This window comes from Xyrauchen texanus, chromosome 15, assembly GCF_025860055.1.
Source record: "Xyrauchen texanus isolate HMW12.3.18 chromosome 15, RBS_HiC_50CHRs, whole genome shotgun sequence".
Taxonomy (NCBI): domain Eukaryota; kingdom Metazoa; phylum Chordata; class Actinopteri; order Cypriniformes; family Catostomidae; genus Xyrauchen; species Xyrauchen texanus.
The window spans coordinates 38963364-38982173 of NC_068290.1; the positions used below are offsets into that span (position 1 = coordinate 38963364).

General features: G+C 40.1%; 2 protein-coding genes across 2 annotated transcripts in view; one reads left to right on the forward strand and one right to left on the reverse strand.

The window, feature by feature from the left end:
- Positions 1-17195, forward strand: part of LOC127655607 (LIM domain-containing protein 1-like) — a 69039-nt gene extending 51844 nt beyond the window's left edge. The window contains exons 6-8 of the mRNA XM_052143494.1: positions 1681-1732; positions 16975-17043; positions 17184-17195. Coding sequence (XP_051999454.1) covers positions 1681-1732; positions 16975-17043; positions 17184-17195 — 133 coding nt within the window. The remainder of the gene's footprint in view (positions 1-1680; positions 1733-16974; positions 17044-17183) is intronic.
- A 1432-nt stretch (positions 17196-18627) lies between these two features.
- Positions 18628-18810, reverse strand: part of LOC127655608 (metal regulatory transcription factor 1-like) — an 11054-nt gene continuing 10871 nt past the window's right edge. Inside the window, exon 8 of the mRNA XM_052143495.1 lies at positions 18628-18701. Coding sequence (XP_051999455.1) covers positions 18628-18701 — 74 coding nt within the window. The remainder of the gene's footprint in view (positions 18702-18810) is intronic.

The window sequence follows — 18810 nt, forward strand, 5'->3', positions numbered from 1 at the left end:
ATGCCCCGTGTTGATGAACTGCTCGATCGGTTAGGTACTGCTCGATTTTATTCGACCTTGGATTTAACAAAGGGTTATTGGCAGATCCCCTTGACACCAATGTCCCGTGAGAAAACCGCCTTCACCACGCCGTTTGGATTACACCAATTTGTGACGCTTCCTTTCGGTTTGTTTGGGGCACCAGCCACGTTTCAGCGACTCATGGATCGGATCCTCAGACCGCACACCGCGTACGCCGCTGCCTATTTAGATGACATTATCATTTATAGCAATGATTGGCAGCGGCACATGCAACATCTGAGGGCCGTCCTGAGATCGCTGCGGCGGGCGGGCTCACAGCAAACCCCAAGAAGTGCGCGGTTGGGCGTGTGGAGGTACGGTATCTGGGGTTCCACTTGGGTCATGGCCAGGTGCGTCCCCAAATTGACAAGACTGCGGCGATTGCGACTTGCCCTAGACCTAAGACCAAAAAGGGGGTGAGGCAGTTCCTGGGGCTGGCTGGCTATTACAGAAGATTTGTGCCTAATTATTCGGATGTCACCAGCCCGCTGACTGACCTCACTAAAAAGGGGGCTCCAGATCCGGTCCAATGGTCAGAGCAGTGCCAACAGGCGTTTACGCAGATTAAAGCTGCACTTTGTGGGGGGCCGCTTTTGCATGCACCTGACTTCTCTCTCCCTTTTTATTACAGACGGACGCTTCAGACAGAGGGCTGGGGGCCGTACTCGCAGCTGGTGGAGGGAGAGGAGCCCGGTGCTGTACATCAGCCGGAAGCTCTCCTTAAGGGAGACTAAGTACAGCACCGTGGAGAAGGAGTGTCTGGCCATCAAGTGGGCGGTCCTCACCCTCCGGTACTACCTGCTGGGGCGGGCCTTCACCCTCTGCTCGGATCATGCCCCACTGCAGTGGCTCCACCGCATGAAGGATACTAACGCCCGGATCACCCGTTGGTATCTGGCCCTCCAGCCTTTTAAGTTCAAGGTGGTCCACAGACCGGGGGTGCAGATGGCTGCCGCCGACTTCCTCTCCAGAAATGGGGGGGGAGTGGTAGGCAGGCCGGATGACGCCCCGGCCTGAGTCGGGCGGTGGGGGTATGTGGCAGCGGGGGCGTGGTCAAGCGCCCGTCCGAGAGAGAAAAGCGGTAAGGGCGCTCACACCTGGGCTAAATTATGTCTAACACCTGTCTCTAATTGCAGTAGAGTGAGGAGAGCGGTTTAAAAAAGCCAGCAGCCACAGAGGAGGGGAGACGGAACAACAAACTCAGCGTTTGAAGTCCCTGCTGTGTTCTACATTGTTGCAAATACTGTCATTAAAAAAAGAGAATTAAAATCTTACCGTGCCCCGAAGACCTGTTTCCTGTCCTCCATCATTTAAAGAGTGCTACACACAGAAACTTAAAAGTCATTGCAAAAATGGTTCGGACAAGCCTTCTATAGCATAATTTGTTTGCAGATGACACTTAGTGTAATGTTTTGTTATGCAATGATAACGTTCAAACATTTTGTGTGATTTAAGTGTCCAAAATTTGGAATAAACATAATGAGAGCAATGAACACCTCTAAATGTTTTTGTACTCCTGGTACCAAATCCTGTATATGGATACCTTTAATGATTACTTTCATCATTGAGAATCCATTTAGTGTATGATCTTTGTGATTTGTTTTTCTCTCTTATCTTTAGAGTTCTTGCACCGAAATGTGCAGCATGTAATCAGCCCATTCTGCCCTCTGAGGTGAGACTCATATCACACATCAAAGATTAGTTTAGTCTGTACTGTATAGGGATACTGGATATGAAAAACTCATGGGAAGTTGTCCTCAAACATGTCCTCCATTGTGACATGTTAAATTCCATCAAAATATTATTTTAAACAGCTTTTTGCTAATAACTACTACACATGCATGTTTCATGACATATATTCAGAGACTATATGAAATATTTGTACTTTTTGAAATGTTATAAAATATAATTTGTCACACCCCAATACCATTTAAAATAAATTAGTGATTCAAAAGCAAAAAGGTGATTAAAAATGGTGGAAAAACTTGTAACCATCAATATCATCCAAAATAAACACATAAGCCAGAAGTTTACATAAACTTTGGTTGAAGTCATTAAAACTCATTTTTACCCACTCCACAGATTTAGTATTAGTAGTAAGTCATTTTTCCAACAATTGTTTATAGACAGAATGTTTCTCTTTTAATTGACTATATCACAATTCCAGTGGGTCAGAAGTTTACATACACTAAGATAACTGTGCCTTTAAGCATCTTGGAAAATTCCAGAAAATTATGTCAAGCCTTTAGGCAATAAGCTAATTGGAATCAATTGGTGGTGTACCTGTGGATGTATTTTAAGTTCTACCTTCAAACTCAGTGCCTCATTGCTTGACATCATGGGAAACTCTAAAGAAATCAGCCAAGACCTCAGAAAATAAATGTGGACCTCCACAAGTCTGGTTATCCTTGGGAGCAATTTACAAATGCCTGAATGTACCACGTTCATCTGTACAAACAATAGTGCACAAGTATAAACAAAATGGGACCATTTAGCCATTATACAGCTCAGGAAGGAGATGCATTCTGTTTCTCAGAGATGAACATAGTTTGGTGCAAAAAGTGCAAATCAGTCCCAGAACAACAGCAAAGAACCTTGTCTACCTGATTCCTCTAGCATCTTCACAAGTATCTATATCCACAGTAACATTAGTTCTCTATCGACATAACCCAAACTCCAAAATCGCCATCAAAAAGCCAGACTACAGTTTGCAAGTGCACATGGGGACATAGATCTTACATTTTGGTGAAATGTCCTTTGGTCTGATGAAACAAAAATGTAACTGTTTGGCTATAATGACCATTGATATTATTGGAGGGAAAAGTGTGAGGCTTGCAAGCTGAAGAACACCATCTCCTGCTTTGCTGCAGGAGGGACTGGTGCACTTCACAAAACAGATGGCATTATGAGGAAGGAAATGTATGTGGTATATTGAAGCAGCATCTCAAGACATCAGCCAGGAAGTTAAAACTCGGACACAAATGGGTCTTCCCCAAGCATACATCCAAAGTTTAAAATTGGACAACAAAGTCAAGGAATTGGATTGACCGTCACAAAGCCTGTCCTCAATCCAATAGAACATTTGTGGGCAGAACTAAAAACGCATGTGCGAGCAAGGAGGCCTACAAACCTGACTCAGTTACACCAGTTCTGTCTGGAGTAATGGGCCAAAATTCCTGCAACTTATTGTGAGAATCTTGTGATAGGCTTCCCAAAAGGTTTGACCCAAGTTAAACAATCTCAAGACAATGCTATCAAATACTAACAAAGTGTATGTAAACTTCTGACCCATTGTGAATGTGATGAAAGAAATAAAAGCTGAAATAAATCATTCTCTCTACTATTATTCTGACATTTCACATTCTCAGGTCAGTTAGGATCACTACAATGAAGTAGTGATCCTAACTGATCTAAGACAGGGAATTTTTTTCTACGATTAAATGTCAGAAATGTTGAAAAACTGAGTTTAAATGTATTTGGCTAAGGTATATGTAAACTTTTGACTTCAACTGGATACACACACACACATATATACTTCAGCACAAAAACCACTAACCACCCCGCAATCTAGTTTAAGCAGGTACAAACAGCGCTGAAATTGTGCTGCATCTTGAGTATTTAAATTAAGTAATTGTCATGGACTTGGATAGGTGTCACACATATGTATCATTTTGTCACAGTTGGCAGTTGCGCAATGTGAAATAAAATCATTGGTTTACTGTCATAAACAAAGCCCTGTCACATACATTCTCTGCTTATCTGCTGTCATCTCTGCTTTGCTCCGATTAAATAGTTTAGTGCAAGTTTCGATATAGTGCAAAATATGATTTATAAAAAATATATATTTGATGGCTGTAGTGTTAACTACAAAAACATTTGAGTTGTAAACTTTAGATAATTCGTTTTAAACTTTAGATAATGACGATGGTTGGAACGCTACTAAATAAGGCAGAGACGTTCTGTGAAAAGGGTCCATTAAACCACAAAATGCTATGATTTAATTCAATAATTTGTATTTATTTTTGAAAACACAAATTATCAAGACATAACAGCTTATACAATAAGGGACCAGTGACACACACACACATATATATATATATATATATATATATATATTAGATATATAGATTAAAAAAAAACAACACACAATTATAGGTGTATACCGTAATTTCCGGACTATAAGCCGCAACTTTTTTCCCACGCTTTGAACCTCGCAGCTTATACAATGACGCGGCTAATATGGATTTTTCCCGCTTTCAAATTTTATATATTAAAAAAAAAAAAACATTCTGTGACGTGCTCAGTTTTTTGGCGTGAAGCTTTCATTAGACCAATTGAAATTGCCAAACGGGTTAAGGTCAAAACAACTTTTTTGTTTACTGTTTAGATTAAATCGAGCGCGCTCAAACTTCCCATCATTCTGATTACGGTAGTCATTTTGTCACCCTCACCATGGCAAAGACATGGAGAAATGCATATGATGCTGCTTTCAAGTTGAAGGCGATTGATCTGGCTGTTGGAAAATAAGCTGCTGCACAGAAGCTTGGTCTTAATGAGTCGATGATAAGACGTTGGAAACAGCAGCGTGAGGAATTGACTCAGTGCAAAAAGACAATTAAATCTGAGGCTATTCAACTCCGACACCGAAGGAGATGACTTCAGTGGTTTCAGTGCACAGGACGAGGAAGATAGTGACCAATGACTTTCTTGGTAGGCTACTTGTTTTATTACAAGCCGTGTGTGGCAGCGGGGGCGTGGTCAAGCCGGGAGAGAAAAGCTGTAAGGGCGCTTACACCTGCGCTAAATTATGTCTAACACCGGTGTCTAATTTCAAGTGCCCTGCTTCACGTGTCCTTCTTGGGAAAACTGTCACACGGGCACCAGTGTGACAGTTTTCAGCAGGGCACTTGACGTTCCAGGTAAGGCTTTTAATGGCCACAGCAATGTTTACAATCAATTTTATAAAGTTTCTCAATTCTTCTATGCGCCAACACTAGACTGACGTGTGTCACTCTCTCAGCTCTGTGGCTGCTGCCTTTTTATGCCGCTCTCCCCATGCTTACTGAAATTAGACACCGGTGTTAGACATAATTTAGCTCAGGTGTAAGCACCCTTACCGCGTTTCTATCCCAGACGCGCTTGACCATGCCCCCGCTCGCGTCACCGTGTTTCGGTAAAGCCTATTTATTTTTGTTACAAGCCGTGTTTTGTTAAAGCCTGAGTAAAGTTCATTTGTTTCAATGTACCGGTAGGCACCTGCGGCTTATAGACAGGTGCGGCTTATTTATGTTCAAAATAATATTTTATTTAAAAATCAGTGGGTGCGGCTTATATTCAGGTGCGCTCAATAGTCCGGAAATTACGGTAGATATAGTACTAGGTTAATTTAATGTCATATAAATTAAATTAAAGTTGGAAATTACAACATGGCGCCGCAGATGGCCGCCTCGGTGTGGAGCTCTTCAATTCTTTTGTTGTTTTTGTTAGTTTGTCCTGTGTTTAGCAATCTTTACCAATCAGTTTTACCAGGGACGAACTGCTGAACATTCAGCAGCACATACCAGATAATCTTTTCCCGGTTTTTCAATATTCGGACGCTTTGCTGGACATTTTAGTTGGAGGCGCTGCTGTGTTGTTTAGATGCGCTACGAGACGCAGGCTAGGGAGACGAGCTGGCGCGCTGGTTAAACTCCGCCAGCGCGGCGCTCGAACAGCACTGCCGAAGCATTCATCTCGCGAATCTCCGCCTTCTTCCCAACAAAACGGATCTAACTACATCTCCTCACACATACTAATAAGGACTTTTCAAACTCTGCTGCACTGTGCTTCACTGAAACCTGGTTGAGTGAAGCCATTCCGACAGCGCATTACATCTGCCGGGCTTCCAGCTGTTCAGAGCGGATCGCATCGCGGAGTTAACGGGAAAACGAGAGGTGGTGGAACATGCTTTACATCAACGAAAGTTGGTGTACAGATGTAACAACACTAAAGAGGATGTGCTGTCCTAATCTGGAAGCGCTCTTTATTAACTGTAAGCCGCTCTACTCGCCAGGGAGTTTTCTTCGCTTATTCTGGTGAGTGTTTACATTCCTCCAAACGCCGTCTGGGAACTTAGCGCTGCAACAGCTGGCTGATCAAATCTCAGACACAGAACAACAATACCCGGACTCAGTCATTATTATTCTTGGGGACTTTAACAAAACAAATCTCACACGCTAACTGCCCAAATACAGACAGCACATTACATGCCCCACCAGAGACAGGAATATACTGGACCACTGCTATACTACATTAAAGGATGCATATCGCTCTGTCCCACGTGCAGCTTTGGGTCTCTCTGATCACTGTCTGGTTCATCTTCTCCCACCTACAGGCAGAAATTAAAATCAACCAAGCCAGTTGTAAGGACTATAAGGAGATGGACTATTGAAGCAGAGCTGGAACTACAAGCCTGCTTTGACTGCACTGATTGGAGTGTTTTTGAAGCTGCAGCTACAGACCTGGACGAGCTCACAGATACTGTTACATCATACATCAGTTTCTGTGAGGATATGTGCATCCCTACTAGGACATTTTTGTCATTCAACAATGATAAACCATGGTTCACAGGAAAACTCAGACAGCTTCGCCATGCCAAAGAGGAGGCTTACAGGGGTGGGGATAGAGTCTTGTATAATCAGGCCAGGAACACACTGAATAGGGAAATCAGAGTGGCTAAAAGAAGTTACTCTGAGAAGCTGAAAAACAAGTTTTCAGCTAACGACCCAGCATCAGTGTGGAGTGGCCTGAAACAACTTACTAATTACAGGACTCCTACCCCCAACCCTGTGGCGGACCAACGACTGGCTGATCTGACCTGAATGTGTTTTACTGCAGATTTGAAAGGCCCGATTTCACACCCCACATGCACTCGGACCTTCATTTCACACAACCATTAACACCTCCTGCAACCCCTCCTCCTCCCTCCTGCTACACTACCTGCACTAAAGATCTGTGAGGACGATGTGTGCCGTGTCTTTCGGAAGCAAAGGACAAGGAAGGCTCCAGGACCAGATGGCATCTCACCAGCTTGCCTTCGCTCCTGTGCTAACCAACTGGCCCCCATCTTCACTCAGATCTTCAATAGATCACTGGAGCAATGTGAAGTCCCATGCTGCTTCAAACGCCAGTCATTATCCCCGTCCCTAAGAAACCAAAATCACAGGACTTAATGACTACAGACCTGTCGCCCTGACATCTGTGGTCATGAAGTCATTTGAGAGACTGGTGTTGGCCCACCTGAAGGACATCACTGGACCCTTTCTGGACCCCCTTCAATTTGCTTATCGAGCAAACAGGTCTGTGGATGATGCAGTCAACATGGGTTTGCATCATATCCTGCAACATCTGGACAGACCGGGACATACGCTAGCGATCCTTTTGTGGACTTCAGCTCGGCTTTCAACACAATCATACCAGATATACTCCGGACTAAGTTAAACCAACTCCCTGTTCCCACCTCTACCTGTCAGTGGATTACCAGCTTTCTGACGGACAGGCAGCAGCTTGTGAGGCAGGGAAAATTCACTTCCACCACCTGTACCATCAGCACTGGTGCCCCCAGGGATGTGTGCTCTCCCACTACTCTTCTCCCTGTACACCAATGACTGCACCACCAAGGACCACTCTGTCAAGCTCCTGAAGTTTGCAGACGACACCACTGTCATCGGCCTCATCCGAGATGATGATGAGTCTGCGTGATAGAAAGGAGGTTGAACGGCTGGCTGTCTGGTGCAGTCAAAACAACCTGGAGCTGAACACGCCAAAACAGTGGAGATGATTGTGGACTTTAGGAGGAACACCCCAACATTGTCCCCCTCACCATTCTAAACAGCACTGTGTCAGCAGTGGAGTCATTCAGGTTCCTGGGCACTACCATCTCACAGGACCTGAAGTGGGAGATACACATCGACTCCATTGTGAAAAAGGCCCAGCAGAGGTTGTACTTCCTTCGCCAGCTGAGGAAGTTCAACCTGCCACCAGTGCTGCTGAAACAGTTCTACTCAGCGGTCATTGAGTCTGTCCTCTGCACTTCAGTAACTGTCTGGTTTGGTGCAGCCACCGAAATTAGACATCAGAAGACTACAAAGGACAGTTCGGTCTGCTGAGAGGATTATTGGTTGCCCCCTGCCCTCCCTTCAAGAACTATACACTTCCAGAGTGAGGAAAAAGGCTGGTAAAATCACTCTGGACCCCACTCACCCTGCCCACTACCTTTTTGAACTGTTGCCTTCTGGCCGGCGCTTCAGAGCACTGAGCACCAGAACCGTCAGACACAGGAACAGTTTTTTCCCTCAGGCCATCCATCTAATGAACAGTTAAATTACCCCCATTGAGCAATAATTATGTGCAATACACAGTTTAATTTTAATTTAAATTATATTATCCAACTTATCCACTTCTGCCATTACTTACATTGCTCTGTACATAATATACTGTTTTTTGTTCTTATATACAGATTGTATTAGATTTGAACTACGTGTGTGTATGTGGGTATGTATGAAGGTGAGTTTATGTACGTATATGTATAATTATTTATTTTGTGTTCTTTTTGTTTTTAATTACCTATGCCTTGCTGCTGTTTTTTTTGGTATTGTTTGTATTGTTGTTGACTGGAAGCTCCTGTCACCTAGACAAATTCCTTGTATGTGTAAGCATACTTGGCAATAAAGCTGATTCTGATTCTGATTCTGATAATAGTAATCATTATTATTAATTAAAAACATTTCTGGTGATGTGGAGAGAGAGAAAAAGAAAGATATAGATTTAAACTAGCTGAGTGATAGATATGGAATAATCAGTTGTTATAATAATAATAATAATAATAATAATAGTTGTATTAGTAGTATAATACTAGTAATAATAATAATGAAAATAATTGTAGTAGTAGATTTAATTAAATAATTATATAATCTGTGTGTGCTGCACACTTCAAAATGTGCAGCACACACAGATCATACACTGTACATTCATACACTGTACATTTTGGAAAACCACTTCATATGATAAAATAATTCAATGTTATTTTAAAAATAAATTAAAAATAAAATAAATGTAGATAATTATATTTTATTGATTTCATTTATTTATAGAATTCATTTCATTAGACACCATTTTGATGATAAAAAAAAACTGTTGAATACAAAAATTTGACAGGTAAATAAAATTTAAAAAAGGAGGCCACGTGCGTGCGAGAGGAATGCCTCCTCTGATGCGTACTGCTTTGAGTTGTTGTCAGTGGTTCTGGCCTTGAGCAGATCTAATGTTGGCAGGCAGTCAATCTGGCCCAGCAGCTCTTCCTTCACACTGCCTCACCATGTGTCCTGTGTTTCTCACGTTGCCAACTAAACATTCTTTTGAATTGGCTCTTTTCAGTGAAACCGACTTGCAAAGCCATTGTAAATAAAAAAATTATAACCACCCAATAACCACAATACACGTCATAACCGCATATGTGTTTTTGCTTAAATATTACACCTGTTGGGCACATAAAATGTCCTGGAAGTCTGTGCCTTTGAAAGAGTGGGAACCCTTGCAGTTAAGTGCACCTTCGCCATGTTAAAGAGATGATTCAAGTGTCTGTATAACAGTAGTGGAGTGATGCTGTTCAGTCCTGCTAAAATGTGTGAGATAACAGTGGTCTGCTACATCCTCCACGATATTATTTGTGGGTGTTTTTGCACCGTTGCCTAATCTGGATAATTCCTTTCGTGAATCGGGTGCTAAACCTGTGCAGACAGCATGTGCAAATAACCAGCACTTTTACTGAGCGCAATATTTTTTTATTTAATTCCCCTCAAAGTCTCATAACAACTCATAATAATTTGTTCAAGATGGCAAAATTGTAATATATCATTCAACTCCGCTCAAACGAAAAGGTACGTCCTATAAAGGCCAACAAACTAGATTTCAAATCTATACAATAAATGCTTTAAAATTTTAGCTAGCTTCCTATCCAACACTTTATTTTAAGAAAAGTTTGGTTCCTCATTCTATATTTATTTATGCAATACAAATAACTGATGTATTTCAATAACCTGTAATACACTTTCCTTTGGGTTAGGAGTTAAACTTGGGACATATCATGATAACATAATTTGTTAATTCTTTATTTTTCTCTATGGGAGTAAAAGTTGTGTTTATTGAGTTGGTTTATTGAAACTACAAGGGGTATTTTGATAAGCTACATTTTTAGCATTTGATATTATTGAATCAGCTTTCCGTGTATTAGAGACACACGTCACAGTCAAACAACACTGCCGGCAATACTCTTGTCACTATGTTGTTACCTTGTTTGTTATAAGACAATTAACCAAATAGAACAAGGCTCTTTCTACTACTAAGTATACCGGTACTTTTAGAAGGAAAAATCACATGAACTATCCAGAACATTGATGTCATCACAGAACACTTAAACCCTTCTTTAGACCTGTTGAAGATGAGTTGTTAGCGCTGATAAAAAGAGTGATTACTGTTGAACTGATGCATGCGTAGTTTATTAAACCTAGACAATACTCTCTCAGTGTGCACAATTTTTAGGTTGAGCCCCCAACTGTCTATAATTAGAGATGACCCGAGTGGAATGCTGTGCTCCATCATGATCAAGAGAGGGTTTACTTCAGAGCAACAGCACAGTTTATCCTGCACCTGTATAGAGTTGCTTATTAGATACTCTACAGGAATTTCATGCCCTCCTCTCAGATCACAGCTGAGTGTAACATTAACACTCTTCAAAGCTGTATGGCAGGGCTTTCTCTTTTTTGGTCTTGGGCCAGGTTGGAAAATGTCACCTTGTGCAAAATATTTTACATTGTTAAACCTTGGTTTATCTTTGTACAGTGCATGATCAATAAATGCTATTCTAAATTAATAAGTCAAGAGGCAACTGTATGCAGCTTTATTAAACTCAAGAGGGTAAAACTATTTACCCAACAATATAAAGGGTTCGTTGATAAACTAGTTTGCCAGAGATGATGATAAAATTTGAAATCTTTAAAACAAATCTAGTTTAAAAAAACATGCTCCAAGTTCGTAGGAATGTCATGCATGTTGGTTTCATAAATGTTTTAATACAATTTATAACATGTTCTACAAAAAAAAATTTTTACATTATTTTAAAGCTACACTATATAAATAATTTTTATATAGTGTAAAAATTGTCATTTGTTCAAAACAGTGTCCTTACCTTACCCCTGATTCAATACGTTAAGCCTTAAAAAACTATTTGTATTTTGAGTTGTTGAGTCGGATTGGGCACAAAATCTCTGGCTTGTGATGTCCATCCTTGCATCATTACAGTCACGGATCCATCTGACACTCCTGCCACATACAAACAACCCTCCCTAACTCCTGAATACTGATCACCTGCACCTGCCTCATCACCACGTCAATCAGCTCCTCTACTTAAACCCCATTCGCCCTGCACTCGTGTCTGGTCTCAACTCAGAATACAGACTCACTTACCTGCGATCTCCCCTCGATTCCTCTCCACCATAAATCTAACGATCTCTCCAAGCCTCCACTGCTGTCACCCCATTGATTATCACTACCTGCATCAACACGAACCATCATCAGGTTTCAGTTCATCACATCTGTACAGATCTCCTTATTCTCCACTCGGGTCAGCTTCGGGTTCAACATCATCATCAATTCTGGGTTTCTGTGACAATAACATCATGTCCATAAACACATGAAAGCAGTGTCGGCTGTCTCATGTTCCTGCTGAGGACGCCGTTCAGTTCAGTCAGTCACCCTCTCACAGTTCCAGACAGCATCGCAACCGTCTGGATGGATGTTTCTCTGTTATCCATTTGGTGAAGTTGTTTACCTACTATAATGCTTGGATATGTTGTCTGGTAGGGTTGTTGAAGCTTATATTGCTTGTCATGCTTGTATGAATCAAAGAATACTCATGTTAACTGATCGCGATGCATCTACGTTGTCGGTGGGAGTTACGGTTACACGTTTACAATATTTATGAATTCTGAAGTTGACTGTTAACTGTTATATTGCATATTATTTTCATGTTTATTATCCCCATCATTATTATTGGGGTGACTGTGGCTGTGGGGTAGTGCGGGTTGGCAATTAATCGCAGGGTTGGCGGTTCGATTACTGGCCCACATGACTCCACATGCCGAAGTGTCCTTGGGCAAGACACTGAACCCCAAGTTGCTCCAAATGCCAGGCTAGTGCCTTGCATGGCAGCTCTGCCGTCATTGGTGTGTGTGTGAATGGGTGAATGGGAACTTTGAAAACCACTAAGGTTAAAAAATAAAGTGCTGTATAAGTGCAGACCATTTACCATTATTGAATCCTCGTTTAGTATTTTTAACTTTAGTTTACGGTGTTATTGTGTGCATTCATAGACATACTATTTTATTATTATGGTTCACTTGCATTATAAACCGTTTGACTTCAGCCAGGTCTCCTAAGCAGCCAAATTGGCCCGGTTGTTAGTAGGGTAGAGTCACATGGGGCAACCAGCTCCTGGTCATGATTAGTGGTTCTCGCTCTCAATGGGGCACAGGGTAAGTTGACTGGATCGTGGAGAGTAGCATGAGTCTCCACATGCTGTGAGTCTCCACGGTGTCATGCACAAAGAGTCACGTGATAAGATGCGCGGATTGACTGTCTCAGATGCGGATCCAACTGTTACTTGTCCTCTGCCACCCTGATTGAGTTGAGTAACCATGCAAAAAAAGGAAATTAATTAATTAAAAATGTGAAAAACGAGCGTTTATCTTTATCAAAGCAAGTAATATTTCAGTTTTAAATGTTTAATCATATAACATTACATCAACATAAAAATAGCATGCTATGACTCCGGTTCTGAATATCTCCTGTCATGATCATACACAGGCAATAAGCTCAAATCATGAGATTCATCCACCAGAGCAGTAGTACCAAAACACGAATCACATTTAGTGTTCTTCCGCAAATTGCTTGCAATTTTAAGTTTCAATCACGGATGTTGCTGGAGAGCACAAAGTTACGTAGTGCAGCTTTAATAGTAGATAAAACATTTGAATAATCATATTAACCCTATAATGCTGTGTGTATCAACCACCATCTAGGGGTTATTTGTGAGAAATGATTTCAATGTTTATATCGATCTATTTAAAATGCCAGTGGACTTTTGCGAAAGTGAGTCTTATGTTGGAATAAATGACAGCTTTAAGAAAAAGTGACAGCAATGATTATATTGTTACTGATATTTTAAAATGAGTATGTGCTGAATATAAGCAACTTGTGCTTGGTTAAATCTTTTTTCTATTATTTCTGTGTAATCTCCCCTTTTAAACACGTTTAAATCCATGTATAAAATATGATTTTGTGGTATATCTCTTAATCACCATTACTTTCCAATCATGCCCACCACAATAAAAAAAAAAAAAACACAGAGCTTTGATAATTCCAGGGCTTAAAGTATTCCGGCCGGGGGCCGGATTTCCGGCTTGAGGGCAGGTTCGGCCTCCGGCGCAGGCAAAATGTATTAATCAGGCTGCAAATTACAGTCGGACGCACTTTCGGCGCGGACGCGCTTGGAAAAAACGAGTGCGCCGCTTCCATTATGAGCGCGCATACCGCTCGGCTGCATTTGAAACTGGGAACTTCAATGCGGTTTAATATTTTCGAGTCAATTGATTTCACCTACCAATCATATGAGAGGAGCGCAGCTCTAACTAACGTCACAAGCCTATCAGAAGCAGAGCAGGGCGGGTCCTGGCAACAGTGTGATTGAGATCCATACCTCACGTTAGCGTCGTCGGTGAAAGCATGGAGCGCAGAACTCCAGAAACAACATTAGGTGACTTAATGTCATCATGGATGAAAAGAAAGAAAGGATGTGAGTTGGTTGATTTCGTAAATTAGCTCAGGTCAGCATAATCATATTTTCTGTCTACACCTTTTGATGTTAGCCTTACGTTGACTGAGCTAACATTAACATACACTTCTGCTAGGTAACATTAGACTGTTAGTTAAATATTTAATGTAGAACATTCTGTGTAGCTTACTAAAAAAAACATTATGTGTAGGCCTACCATGAAAACGAGTCCACTTTAAACCGCTTTATTTTCTGTCAGCAATGTATGACAAGTAACGTTAGTGCTGTCAACGTTAACGTATGCGATTTCTTTTTTTTTTTTTGTCCAGCTTTAATGTTTTAAATATTTAACACAATTAACGCTGCATCCGTTCTTTGTCATTCTTTAGCTCTTATTAGTTATTAGTTTGTCCACCAAATGCTTTAAACCATTAATGTGCGACAAGACAAAAGAGAACGCACTTCAGTAAATGTCCTCCTCACACACACACACACACACACACACACACACGAGGCACAAAAAGTCGCAAACCAGTATCGAATTCTCTTTCGCGCTTGAACGAACAATAACCCTTAAATGAGTTAAATAAAATCTTAAATGGAAGTAAAGAGTAGTGAGAGAATGAGACGCGTGAGATCCTGTCACCAGCTGTAGATCTTAAAGTGACAGTAGCCACTAATTCTGTCTGTCAGTAACGTTAACCAAAGAACAAAGGGAACAGAGAAAACTACTAACTACTCTTTGACTAAAGAACGCTTGTAGCTTTAATAAGGATTAATCTCATTTAATTTATAATTTATGCATTGTGGACTATTTTATAACCCTAAAATTTAGTATACTAAATAAAATATCAGTGATACTGGCCTTCATTAATAAAAAGATGCCATTAAGATACAGCCGTAATACTTAAAAATAAATGGTTCCATTTGAAGATAAGTCCGTATGTGCAAAACAATGTGCCCCCCAAAGTTCAGGCTCAGGAATTTTTTTCACTTTAAGCCCTGTAATTCTGACATATACTGTACATTTTATAAGATATATTTAGTGTGAACTAATATTTCTGCTTTTTTTTTTCATATATGCAGTCTGCTCTGTCATTAAAAGATCTCATTATTTTACATTACAAGCTATTATGATGTCATCTTACCATAAGTTCCTGAGACCCAGCAAAAAAGTTTTACAATTTCCCTTTTTTAAATGTCAATTTAGTGTTTGGTGCATAAAATACATATGCTAAAAATAGATAAAAAAAATAAAATAAAAAAAGAATGTATTCCTATTGTATTTGATGTGCTGAATTGAACTGTGATACATTTCAATACATTTTTATTGACCAAGGAGAGGATGTTGTCATGGCCAAACTCAAATAATTGATATCTCTGAAAAGCCCAGTGAGTCCTCTGATAATACCCCAAGATTGACCACTATAGCATGTATAGGGTAAGACAAACTTTACCAAATATCCTTGTTACATCGTCAGTTTAAAGCCTAGGGGTGGCGAGTAACAGAATAAAGTAATGTGTGAGACCGCAAAGGGAGATTTTTTATTTTTTTTTATCTCCAGCCCCATTGCTTTCCAAAACATGCCAGACAACAACTTTAGAAAATAACAAGATAGTCTTTTATTTGGAAATATTGGAGGATTCCATTCTTTGGGATGGGGCAACGCCAAAATAATAAACAAACACTCTGCCTAAACAGGGAGTAAAAGATAGCTAATCTGCAAAAAAAAAAAAAGAAAAGAAAATTGCAATAACTATACACCAGCTCACTCACTGCCTTAAACGGAGAAAACAATTACATCCAAATTAATAGGCAACCACCTTCCTACTAATCCACCCACATAATTAACTAATTCACCCACACTTGAAAACAGAAGAAGAATAAAAGAAGAAAATGCAGGCAAGTTCACAACTAGTAGGATCTTACTTAGTCAGGCAAACCACATTGAATCTAAAAACAGCAAAGTACGATCAATACACACTTCAAAAGTCAGAGTCGGGGAAAAAAGAAGTCTCTCTCTCTCTCTCTCTTTCACACACACTCACACACCCTTTGGGAAAAGGACAAAGCTTTTATCCCCAACTCTTCCTCTCATCATCCATTCAAGCAATCATTGGGGTCACTTGGCAGCAATTTACTTCTGCTTAAAGAAAATAGAGAGAGAGAGGACAAAACAATAATAATAATACGTCCTTGGACGTAACAATCCTACACAAACATTAATAGCCAGGCCTTAAGAGGATAATGATCTTTAAAGCCTAATGTATCAAATATGATTAAGCATCTTTTTATTTTGTCAAAATAATTATTTAGCTGGAGAGCAAAAAGTTACGTAGTGCAGCTTTAAAAAATGGCACATGGTGTAACTATTAGGTAACCGGTATTAAAATACTTTCTGTGCACCTTGAATACAAAAACAGTTTTGAAATATATTTTAATAAGGTAAAAATGTATAAGGTAAAAAATATTTTCTATAAATATCTTGAATTTACTTATTTCATATTCCATTTTATTTTATTTTTTTACTGTCTCCTCAGTGACACCACAAAAAAATTTAATATGAATTTGAACTCAGAAATTAAAAACATGTTCATCATAGTAGAAGTGTATTCGAGTCATTGTTTGTGTGAATTACATTTAAATGCATTTATTTATTTTTTCATCCATTTAATAGAGCCACCAGAGTACTTTTCTTAGGGAAGCCTGTTTATTATGTTTTATGGTCTGATTCTAATTTGAATCATGTAAGAAGAAGAAGAGAAAAAAAAAAACGCTGGGTAGCTTTAGTAAAATTCTTGATATAGGACCAATATCAATAGTTGTATTTTGAGTGTAGGCAGTTGATGAAACAGTTACTCCTGCTTTTTAGCCACCTGAGCAGAGAGAGATTTTTATTTCACTGTGTTTATACCAGTGTTTATTCCACAGCCATGTCATTGATTGTATGGTGAAAAGCCATTTTAAAAAGGCTGGGCCTCTGCCATGCGTACAAGTGTTTTTCCAGATGTGTGTCCCCTTCTAACTGGATGTTTACCTTCCTTAGGGGTCAGATGAAACCATTCGGGTGGTCTCCATGGACAAGGACTACCACGTAGAGTGCTATCATTGTGAGGTGAGTTAAACTTGGCACTCAGTAATTTCATATTTATGTTGCGTTCACACCTAACAGCAAAGATGCAGCATCATGCAAAAGCTTCCAAACGTTAGCTTTGTTGTGGTTGTGAAAATTTCCAGTTTTCTTAATGTGATCAGAATGATATTTAGGCTAGCTAAACATTCCTGAAAACGTGAACACTTAATTTGCTAACCTCTTTATCAGTTTTCACTCTCAGAAATAAATACAAAGAAATCTATAGGACATGCCAACAATTTTGTACTAAGTAAGTTTTCTCATACATTAGGGCTGCACAATTAATCGAAATAAAATCAAAACCGCGATATGACCTTGTGCGATTACTAAATTGCAACGGGCTGCGATTTAATTAAATAAATAAATATTCTGCTCCCTTCAAAAGTTTATTTGCGCAACTCTGTCCAGTCTATATTAAGTTAGAGCATTGTTACAGTGTTTTCAGAGCGGTGTTCTGTGCTCCACAACTCCCTCTCATGTTTACAGGGTTCCCGCGGGTCCTTAAAAAGTCTTAAATTGTCTTAAATTAAAATTTGGGTAATTAAGGTCTTAAATTGTCTTAAATTTACTGTAAAATTGCTGTAGGTATTACATTTTTTGCCGGTGCGCTTAATGGCGATGAGAAAGCACAGTGGCCCACTGTAAAACATCTAATAGTTGATTAATTTAGTATTGTGTGAAATGAGTCTCCGCGATTTAATAGCTGTTTACGGTACGTCGGCTACAGACGCTGACGTCAGGCTGCGTGTCGCCATTACGCGGTTGTCGATGTGAGGTTCAAAATGCAAAGAAGATGGGGAAGTGCTAATTTAACGACAAGTGGATGGAAGAGGATGCATTTAGGAGGTGGTTGGCGCCGGCTGAAAACAACGAGGCAATGTGTAAATTATGCAAAAAGACCTTTTCATTAGGGACCATGGGGCTCAAAGCCGTCAAGTCGCATATGAAAGGAGGAAAGCACCAGCGTTACGTTGCAGCAGCTAGCCATAGCAGGGCCAGGTTAATCCCTGCATTGTTTGCAGCACGACCTAACGACGTTACAAGTTCAGACGCCACCTCTCAGTCGGCTATAACAAGTTTCATTTCACCGCTAGACACCCAAAAGGCAGAGGTACTGTGGGTTCTCCATACTGTGACGAGGCACAATTCATTTAAATCTAACGATGACATACGTGGCGTTTTTGCTGCCATGTTCCCCGATTCGCAGCTTGCAAAGTCATTCACCTGTGGTGAAAATAAAACGGCATATGTCGCCAAATATGGCATCGCTTCATTCATCAAGAAGGAGCTATCGTGCAACGTTAGTGAGAAACCATATGTTGTCATGTTTGACGAAAGTATGAATAAAACGACAAAGAGCAAACAAATGGACATTCATTTGCGATTCTGGACTTTTCAAACAGTTATGTACATTATCAACTTTTTGGCTTGGGAAAGGCTGTTTTGAGGACTTTCATTATTGAGCTTATTTATGATGGAGACTGCTTTAAGTGTTGGAAGTATTATTATTCTGTCTCCCACTGAGCCATGATGGAGTCCGCTTCAAGTGTTATTATTTTCATTATTCTATATGGTTCCTTCATGCAATGCATTGTGTTGTTTAGTGTAATCCAACTTATGTATGTTATGTTGGCTCTGTTCTACATCACAAAGGAACAAAAAAAAAAAAAAATGAAAATGCCAACTGTGAGCTTTGATTGTTTACATCTATATTGGCCAAACAGTGTTGGAAGGGTTATTGTTAGTCTC